At 37.6% G+C, this 10,423-nt stretch overlaps 1 protein-coding gene across 1 annotated transcript; it reads left to right on the top strand.

The window, feature by feature from the left end:
- The first annotated feature begins 236 nt into the window (after nucleotides 1–236).
- On the top strand, nucleotides 237–10,215 carry gnaq (guanine nucleotide binding protein (G protein), q polypeptide). The gene is made up of 7 exons (XM_016286603.1): nucleotides 237–971; nucleotides 3,166–3,350; nucleotides 4,281–4,435; nucleotides 7,616–7,744; nucleotides 7,894–8,023; nucleotides 9,077–9,230; nucleotides 9,466–10,215. Exons 1-7 carry the CDS (start codon nucleotides 836–838, stop codon nucleotides 9,654–9,656), a joined length of 1,080 nt encoding a protein of 359 aa, XP_016142089.1. The 5' UTR covers nucleotides 237–835; the 3' UTR covers nucleotides 9,657–10,215.
- The last annotated feature ends 208 nt before the right edge of the window (nucleotides 10,216–10,423 follow it).

Here is a 10,423-nt window from a genome sequence, read left to right as displayed (position 1 = left end):
CGACAGTAACAAGGGAAAACTCGTTGATCTGCTCATTTGAACCGTTCTGTAGCAAAGTAATGTCAATGTATTACGTATAATTACATACAAAATGTACACATTTTGGAACCACAAACTGTCCCCGTCGTTCAGTTTACTAACAAAGTTCTTACAGTCTACTGATTCACACACGCGTGCGAATCGGTTCGTTCGAATGGTTCAAAAGAGCCGGTTCAAAAGAACGATTCCTTCGCGAATCCAAATCGAATCTATTCAAACTGGCATTTAAATCCACACGAGTGAAGACCTCAATAGACTAACTTACAAAATCGCGCGGACTCCTGTTCGCGGTGTTACGAGAGTACTGTAGCCTTCACTTCGTTGGGAAACGGGTTTCCAAGGAATAATTCGGCCATATGCAGCGGTACCACGCCCGGAGTGGAGACTTTTAACACGGGGCCAACACCATTCATGCAAATATTCCCAACCACTAGTTCATAGACGGGGGACTTTAGAAGAGGAACTACTGTGTTGTGTTGACTTTCAATATTGAACGCCAAATATAAAACAGTCTGCAATGGAGTTATTAAATCCAAAGGATCTGTTGCGTTCCTAAAACAGATAAACCGCATCAGGATTTCAGCCACCGTTACGTGTCGAATACTGTAACACTTTTCCAACCGCTGCAGAAATATTAAGTGTACAAATGACGGTTTATGATTTGGATTCTTTCCTCAACGCGCTCCAGGGAAACACTTTATCTGGCTTTATCTAAACGCCTGCATTTGAGTTGGAACGGGCGTTCTTTCGATGGAACTGCTGAAAAGCTCCGAATTGTGAACCGTCGCGGAGAATCATGACGCTGGACAGCATCCTGGCGTGCTGCCTCAGCGAGGAGGCGAAAGAAGCGCGACGGATCAACGACGAGATCGAGCGGCAGCTGCGCCGCGACAAGAAAGACGCTCGACGCGAGCTCAAACTGCTTCTGCTGGGTACGCGGTGCTTTCGTGGCACTCTACCAGACTTCCCTGCATGTGTGGCAAGGCGTAACAAATGCAAACAGTTTGAGGTTTACACGCGCATCAGCAAATTAAATCATTCATTCAATAAAATGCATCGCGTGCGTAACCGATTCAGTGTCTCTGGCCATTGCACGACTGTTTTTCTGCAAAGAAAAGGTCAGCCCTCTTTATTTAGATTCATATAAGCTCGACAGGTGGGACAACTGTTGCAGGTGCGATGGGACTCGTTACACATCTGTGCTTGTCTACAAAATGTGTATTATATTGGTGATGATGCGATATTAGAAATATTATTATAATATACAAAAGAATTGTCTTTAGGATTCCTCAAGACTGATTTAATAGGAATACAATAGGATACATTTAGAGAGAGATTCTTGAGTCAAATCTCTGCTGGATATTCAGTTGAACTGTTAAAACGTGGCAGTTTGGCAGTAACTAGGCTACACTCTTAAAAATAAAGGTGCTTCAAAAGGTTCTTCAAGCGATGCCATAGAAGAACCCTTTTTGGTTCCACAAAGAACCATTCAGTCAAAGGTTCTTTAAAGAACCATCTCTTTCTTGCGTTTTTGTAATCTGAAGAACCTTCTTTCGCCACGAAGAACCTTTTGTGAAACAGAAAGGTTCTTCAGATGTTAAAGGTTCTTTATGGAACCAAGGTTCTTCTATGGCATCCTGAAGCACCTTTATTTTTAAGAGTGTAGTCTCTAAACTGGTCATTACCTGGTCAAAGCTGGGGCCAGTAGCTTAAACATTAGGGATGTAACGATTCACTCAAGTCACGATTCGATTTTATTCACGATTTTGATTTCACGATTCGATTCACGATTATTATATATATTTTTTTTAACAAAATGAGATTTAAGACTAATGAAATAATTAAATGTGTCCTTTTATTATTGCTTGGACAAAATGCTTTACATTTCTTTGTGAAATTGAAATATAACACTATAATAATATACTAATATAGCACTTGCATATCATTGCTCTTTTGTTGGTTTTGATTGCTTCTATTGTCCTCATTTGTAAATCGCTTTGAATAAAAGCGTCTGCTAAATTACAAAATTTAAATATAATGTAAATGTAAATAACAACACTACATTGAAATTTTAAAACAAGCCCCAAATCAAATATATAACACAAATAAAATAAATCTCTTCATATAAACAAACTAAGGCTTTGTCTGTGCTCTTAACATTTAAAATTAGAGGCAACCACTGCATTTTAATCATGATCCAAACAAAGATGCTGCATACGTGCAACATGAGCAGTTTTTAAACTAAATTAGATTGTATCATTTCGAAATTTGAAGCAAAAACAGAATGGGTTGACTTCGGTTTTGTGAAACTATAAATAAAAATATCTGCATGAAACCGAAACAGCAGACGAGCTGAATGAGACGCAGATTCACTCTCTGCCAGCAGGTGGCGCTTAAAGCGTTTCCTGGTTTCCGCTGTAAGCAAAGCAGCGCTGCACTTATGTAATTTAATATGCATTATACAGAGGCAAGAGGACAAGAAAAAATACCATCTAAACTTTTCTAAAGACAGCAAGTTCCCCTCAGACATACATTCATATAAACTCCTACCCCTAAATGAATCGCGATTTGTTTGGCATCTCAACCGATTTGAATCGTCACATATTTGAATCAATTTTCAACCGGCTCGCAGTTAATCGTTACATCCCTAATAAACATAGCCACTATGTTAAGACTGTGTCTAAAAACTAGTCTGACCAACATAGCAGTTTGTCAAGGGGTATTCAGTCTCACTTTTTGGACTCAAATTAGACTGGTTTACTTTATGAACAGAAAAGGCTGCACGTGTACTGGGAATTTATCTGGAGTGAAATCCAAGTGAGTCTGTGAGTCATTGCCATTCAAGAACCTTCCAGACCAGGGGTGCCCAAACTCGGTCCTGGAGGGCCGGTGTCCTGCAGAGTTTAGCTCCAACCCTAATCAAACACACCTGAGCAAGCTAATCAAGCTCTTACTAGGCATGCTAGAAACTTCCCGGCAGGTGTGTTGAGGCAAGTTAAAGCTAAACTCTGCAGGACACCGGCCCTCCAGGACCGAGTTTGGGCACCCCTGTTCCAGACCAATTAGTTCAAATTAATCTGATTTTCCACTACTAACCCTTCACTTTTCACATGTTTCCGCTTTCAGGAACTGGAGAGAGTGGGAAAAGCACCTTTATTAAACAGATGAGAATCATTCATGGCTCAGGCTACTCGGAAGAGGACCGGAGAAGCTTTACCAAGCTGGTCTATCAAAACATCTTTACATCTTTGCAGGCCATGATACGGGCAATGGATACTCTCCAGATCCACTACAGATATGAACGTAATAAGGTACAGTAATTTGTCATACCCAGCCACTCTTACTAAACTGAAGTTTCTATGGATTTGTTATGCATTCTTTACCTTGACATGGTCACAGGTCTTTGAACTTTTAAAGTGCAAGCTAAAGCTTTCATGGTGAAGAAATAGATGCTATTGAATTTTATTAGTGCTACAAATGTTACACAGCGTCAACTTTTTGCGTCTTCTATAGTTATAATTCAGAGGAGAAAAAAGGAAGTAGGTCAAACACTGAGTCAAATACCCTGAGAGAGATACAATCACTTTGGCTAATCGTGTTGCCCAGGCTTAACACAATTACCCCTCCAAGCTATGAAATTAATTATACCATTTTATGGCCTTACAGAAATGTGCCATCTAGTTTTTTTTTTCCATTTGTAGATACCCCCACAGGCAAACCTATTTTCCATTGTGCGTAGTTGAAATATTATAGAACACAGCCTCAATCAAGTTCCATCTTATTGGGTCAGGTGTAGTGAGATGGAGAACTTTACCAAATTTGAGTCTCAAGTAAAATGGGTCAATAAAGTTGTAACCAGGTTATGTATAAGTGGGCTAGGACATGACACGAAGTCTGCTGTTGGTTGGGTCCAATTGGCTCAGGGTTGCCAGGTCTGAGTAACAAAACCAGCTCGATTGGTAATCAAAACTAGCCCAATCATGGCAAAAAACGAGCACAATCGCATTCTAGGGAAAATAGCTAAATCTAAATCGATCAAAATTCACATTCCAGGGGGTCAAAAATCTCCCTTAAGAGGGTTCCATTTTGGTCGAAATTGCTTTCCAGGGAGCTGGGGGTTTCGCTTCAACATTATAAAAGTAGCCCAATTCCGTGGAAAAACCATGGACTTGGCATCACTGCACTGGCTGAAGCATCAGCTTTTTAACACTGTTTTAAATGCACTACTTTTCCCCTCACAGGCCAATGCAAACATTGTCAGAGAAGTAGACGTAGAGAAGGTCTTCTTGTTCGTCAGCCCCTATGTAGATGCCATCAGGAGTTTATGGAATGACCCAGGAATTCAGGAGTGTTATGACCGGAGGAGAGAATACCAGCTCTCAGATTCCACAAAATAGTGAGTGCATCTTAAACCTGTCACCTTCCATAAGAAAGAAGGATCACAGTGAGGTCTCTCTAATGTCTCGTAAGTTTCCCCTAAACAGCAGTGCGATTAAATGGAGAACAAATGTGGCTTTTACTGAAGACTTCTGCTTCTGACTTTTTTTTTCTCATTTGGAAAAGATTATTGATCAATAATCTAACATGTGTCCTCTATAGAGTTTTAGAAAATATCTCAACGTCTCACTGCAGTCAGATTTGCCAAGAGACCAAAGTCTGCGCTCACAAGTTCTATTAAAACATTTTTCATCAAATTCACCCAAGACCGAATGGTCTGAGCTGATATTCAAATTAATATTAGTAGCTCAATACTATTGCTATGCCAGTAACAAATTTAATACTTAAATGAAATCTCTCTGAGCAATATTCTTCCTCTGAATTTTAGTCTGACAAACAGTGAGTAAAGTGAGTTTTTGCGAATGTAACTAAATGCTGTAAACCAACATGCCATAATACTGCGTAACTATGAGCTTCCATATGAAATGTTTAACATATTTTATATTCCAATCTACATAAACCATTGTCTTAGGATTTATGTTTATTGTCATTAATTAATCAGTAAGCTGAACCAATGTGACTGTCATACCTGCCAATAGTAGTTGGGAATCTGCATTTTAAGTTTCTGACAAATTAATACGAAGTATTATTACCAGATAATTTTTTCCATTAAGAAAGTTAAGCCCATTTTAGGATCATTAAGATCAATCAAGCACCTGCTCCAGTTTAAGTATACAATTTCAATTAAATGTTATGCTGCTATGCTATATATACAGGCCCGGACTGGCCATTGCGAGCCCCGGGAGAATTCCCTGTGGCCTAGAGGCTAATTTGGCTCGCTGCCCTGTTGTTGTTTTTTTTTTTTTTTTTTTTTCAAAGTTAAGCAGCAGTGAATGTTGCGAAATTACTGACCTGTTCAGGGCTTCAGATGCAAGTCAGTTTCATCTGTAAACTACTGTAGTTTTGAGAATTAAACTGCTAGAACCTGTTAGGCTATCAGGAGCACCCCATTATTATCATCAGTCAGAATACTGCTAAAAGAAATCATTTAATTATCGATTGTAAAGTTATATTAATAAATTTAGCAGACAGATATTCACATGGATTTATTGTATAGGTAGGGAGGGAGCTAAAGCAGACAGCAACACAAAAACATGTCATAATAATGCCTAATAATGCAATAGTGTGTTCAGTATTAGGAATTTTCAATAACGATATTGTACTAATTTTGACATTTAGGCACTTTAGAAAATGTTTTAATATGTTTGTAGGAAATATAGGGTATTTAAGTCATATTAGGATAAATAGCATTCTGTGCTAATAAATTGTAATGAGGTGGTTGTTTTGCAAAAAGGTGGACACAGTTATGTTCATAACCGTAGACCTGCTGGAGTGACCGGTACAAGAAAAGAAGGGAGAGACAGAGATATTGGTGAAAATTAAAAAAAGGAAAATGGAAGTTAAGGTGCAGTTCAAGAGACAACCTTTAATTATTTTCCACGGGCCCCAAACTAAGGATTTTACAGAAGAGGATTAGTGCCAAGCAATAATAAAAAATATAATCTCGAGATTAAAGTCGTTATAATGCGAGATTAAACTCGTTAAATTTCAAGAAAAATGTTGAAATAAAACGTTGAGAATGAAGTCATTAAATTTCGAGAATAAAGTAGTGTTTCGAGAAAAAACGTGTTAAATTTTGAGGAAAAAAGTCGAAATAAAATGTTGAGAATAAACACACTCGTGTCATGTTCATCTGATCTCGTTGGACAGTGTTTGTCAGCATCTGCAGTGGCGCACGTCGTAGAGAGCAATGCTCGTGGATGTAGCATGTAATGCGGTCGACCAGAGTTCGAATCTACCTTTTGCCGAACTTGCTCTTCCTTTTTTCATCACATATCACATCGGAAAAGTGAAAATCTAACTTTTAATTGCCTAACAAGTGTTTAATAATGATGTATTAATTGGGTAGGTTTAGGTGTAGGTAGGCTATAAGGAGGGCTTTGTTGTAACAAAGGCAGCGTCTATTTAATAATTTTAATAAAGAAAACCATTTACACTTGTATGTTATTATTGCATCCTGTTAATGTACAACAATACTGAGGTGCAAATAGTATCTGTCACTATTTCTAAGTATAAATGGCATCTAATTACTATTTACACTTATTGCAAAGATCTGCTATACTTTTACATAGCGTAAATAGAATCGCTATTTTCACTTAGTGTAAATAGCACATCGCTAAAAATGCTGCTGTTGTCACTTATTGTAAATATAATATATCAATATTTTCTCTTAGTGTAAATAGCATCTACTTTCACTTAGTGTAAATAGCATCCAGTGTGATATGTGATGAAAAAGGAAGAAGATCGAGTTCGGCAAAAAGGCGAATTCGAACTCTAGTCGGCCACATCATATGCTACATCCACGAGCATTGCGCTTTAGGACCAGAGCCACTGCAGACGCTGACTAACACTGTCCAACGAGATCAGATGAACATTTTATTTCGACTTTATTCTCGTAATTTAATGAGTTTATTCTCAACATTTAATTTCAACTTTTTTTCTCGAAACAACTTTTTTCTCGTAATTTAATTAGTTTATTCTTAAAATGTAACTGAGACTTTTTCTTGAAATTTAACGAGTTTAATCTCGCATTATAATGACTTTAATATCGAGATGGTTTTATTTTTTATTATTGCATGTCCCTAATCCTCTTCCGTAGGATTTAGACCTTTTATGTGCTGGCCATACAAATAATATGGTTGTCTGTGGTTTTTAGAATTTGTTGTTGGTGTTTAGGATGGCCTGGATGAGTGTGAGATTTCCCGGCTTGAAATTACGTCCCAGTTCGGCCCTGTGTATATATACAGTATATGTATATGTATGTATGTGTATATTTGTGTGTATATGTATGTATACTGAGAATGGGATATTTGCTTAATTAGCTTGCAAATATTATCACGATGCAAAAAGTCCTAATGTTGCAAAAATAGGCTTCCTTTTATCTAGAAGTACATTTGTTATATTTTCTATTTTGAGGTAAAATGCTACTCAGACATGTTCTTGACAGGTTTCACTGGTATTGCAGTAACAAATCCTAGAGATGCTTCAGAACTGTGAAATGTTCACCGTTTGTCCACAGTTATCTAAATTCACTGGATCGCATTGCCAACCCTTCCTATCTTCCCACCCAGCAAGATGTGCTCAGGGTCAGAGTGCCCACTACAGGGATCATTGAATACCCCTTCGATCTACAGAGTGTCATATTCAGGTAAATCTTCTCTTTATAGTTACTCTTCTAGTTCATCTAGTACTGCATTGATACAAAATGCTCCGTTCAGCCCAGTGCTCAGATGCCATCATGTTTCCAGACTGTAAGTGTTTGACTCTTCAAACTCATGACTTCTCCTTCTCCATCAGGATGGTAGATGTAGGGGGGCAGCGGTCAGAAAGGCGAAAGTGGATCCACTGCTTTGAAAACGTCACCTCCACCATGTTCCTGGTAGCCCTCAGTGAATATGACCAAGTTCTAGTTGAGTCTGACAATGAGGTAAATCAAGTACCAGAAGAGGGAGCCAAAGTTGTTACTAACCACTTGAAATGTTTGTAGAAACGTTATTTTGCATGATGGCTTGATGCATAAGCCTTTTAGCACAGATGACTTCGCTGTATTATATGATTTTTTTTTACATTTGATCAATTTTATGTTTTTAAAAATGTATTTTAAGAGGTACTTCAGTTTCCGTTTTTTTTGTATGCAATCCTAAAATCAAGATTGTAGCAAAGAAAAAGGTCTTATTAAAAGTGTAAATTTCTTGGGGGAAAAACATTTAATTGTATGGTGTAATCTTTTGAAATCATTTTTTTAATAAAAACACTAGTGAAGCAGCATTAAAATATATTCCTAATAATTGGGGAAAAAAATACATCTGCAAATATCCTCAGAAGTCATTGCGGGGTAACCAACATGCAGAACGCCTTTTGTTGACATGTGACAAAACATAAAACCAGAAATAGTACACTTATTAAAAAGTAAACTTTTGTGTCTACATCTGCATCTAATTTCTTTTAAATAACACATTTTGAATTTTTAAAAAAAATATTTTACTTAATGGCTACACCACTTGACATTTTTGAAGTCATTAAATTAAACTTTTGATGAAATTCTTATTTGTAATGAATTTGGTCATATAAAAACAGTCTCCGAGTTCTCTGGGTATGAATGACCAGTAGAGAACAATCTACAGTGCCCTCCACTAATATTGGCACCCTTGGAAAATATGAGCAAAGGCAGCTGTGCAAATAAATCCGCATCGTTTATCTTTTTGGTCTTTCATTCACAAAATTCTTAACTTTTCATTGAAGTGAAACAATAGAAAGTGGGGGTAAACCAAGGGTGCCAGTATTAGTTGAGAGCACTGTACATTCTGAACTTAAAATAGCAAGCTGTGCTCACTTTAGCAGCGTTTGAATGAAATCATTTTATTTATTTATTTATTTTTTTCCTGAAATTGTCAGAAGCAGTGAACTGAGTGTTGATTGCTGAAGTAAAGCAGGACTAAAATAAGCACTGAAATGGGTGTTATGTTATTTTCCCCCACAGAATCGAATGGAGGAAAGCAAAGCATTGTTTAGGACGATAATAACATACCCCTGGTTCCAGAATTCATCAGTTATTCTTTTTCTGAACAAGAAAGACCTTTTGGAAGAGAAAATAATGTATTCACATCTTGTAGATTACTTTCCTGAATATGACGGTAAGTTTAAAAATATTGTGATATATTGTTTTTCCAAATCTGTACAGTGAGGTTCAAAAAGGATGATCAATCATGATGTGTTTATTAGCTGATGGACTGATGGTCTTTCCATTGCGCTGCTAAAGCATTGCTATATTATTGTTCATACTTCAGGTTAGAAGTTATTTTAAGTAAAAGCTCTGATCAGTTTCCGGATGACCAAGTTAACCCAGATCGATCTACTGTTCTCTCTAAGGACCCCAGAGAGACGCTCAAGCCGCAAGGGAATTCATCCTGAAGATGTTTGTCGACCTGAATCCAGACTCCGAAAAAATCATTTACTCTCATTTCACCTGCGCCACTGACACCGAAAACATCCGATTCGTGTTTGCTGCTGTCAAGGACACCATCTTGCAGCTCACACTGAAGGAATACAATCTAGTCTGAAAAACCCGCTTATGGTTTGGTCATTGTCTTGCCGGGTTAAAGGACTCATCAGTCTGCAGCTAGAGTCTGCCGTAATGCTGTGAGCCATTAAAGTCTGCTTTAACTGTTCGAGTGGTTGGCTGTCCCTGATTCTGCTCTATGGAATTTCTATCTGCTCGCTGCTTCGTCATTATTTATTTGCACCTCAGAGCTACTTCACAGGGTTCAACTTGAATGTTATAATTCCATTTGAATGAAAAATGTTATGTTATTGAACAGATTTTTTGAAGGTTTGTTCTGTAGCAGGTTCTTCAAGATGTACACATTGAGCTGCTTGCTGTAAATGTTACGTAGATTTCTCCAACTTGGACATATTAATTATTCTGTGTGGTGAGGTTATTAGAAAGCAATGAAAAGTACTTCTATATTGTAAGATGGTATTGTTTTTTTAAGAGTCGGCGCAAGCTTAGTAGGGTCTTTCCTCATTTCCAAGGCACATGCAATGGTAAAGAATAGATAACAGCTAGTTTACATTAACATTTGCATGAATAATGCCAAAGTTCTTATAATGTGACTTTTATTTACAGCCAAGCTAATAATCATGCCACAGGTAATAACTTGCCCTTGCCAGTATCACTTATTTCTGTACCATACCAGCTCGTTTTTCTTCTCATTGTGTTCTTGGAACAGATGATTGTACATCTGCTCTTCAAGACCTGGGGCCGGTTGCATAAACCGCTTAGACTAGACTTAAAAAGTTAGTCATCTAATTTTTTTCTCTTTAAGAC

The sequence above is a fragment of the Sinocyclocheilus grahami genome, unplaced genomic scaffold, assembly GCF_001515645.1.
Source record: "Sinocyclocheilus grahami isolate Dianchi unplaced genomic scaffold, SAMN03320097.WGS_v1.1 scaffold212.1, whole genome shotgun sequence".
NCBI lineage: Eukaryota > Metazoa > Chordata > Actinopteri > Cypriniformes > Cyprinidae > Sinocyclocheilus > Sinocyclocheilus grahami.
Note: the sequence above shows the minus strand (reverse complement) of the source record. Positions and strands in the feature narration are given on the sequence as shown.

Bases quoted from the DNA above. Each gene is read 5' to 3' on its own strand.
- gnaq (XM_016286603.1), top strand. From the start codon at position 836: ATGACGCTGGACAGCATCCTGGCGTGCTGCCTCAGCGAGGAGGCGAAA. The intron at 3,351-4,280 runs GTACAGTAATTT...TTCCCCTCACAG, and splicing joins ACAGATATGAACGTAATAAG to GCCAATGCAAACATTGTCAG. The intron at 9,231-9,465 runs GTAAGTTTAAAA...GTTCTCTCTAAG, and splicing joins TTACTTTCCTGAATATGACG to GACCCCAGAGAGACGCTCAA.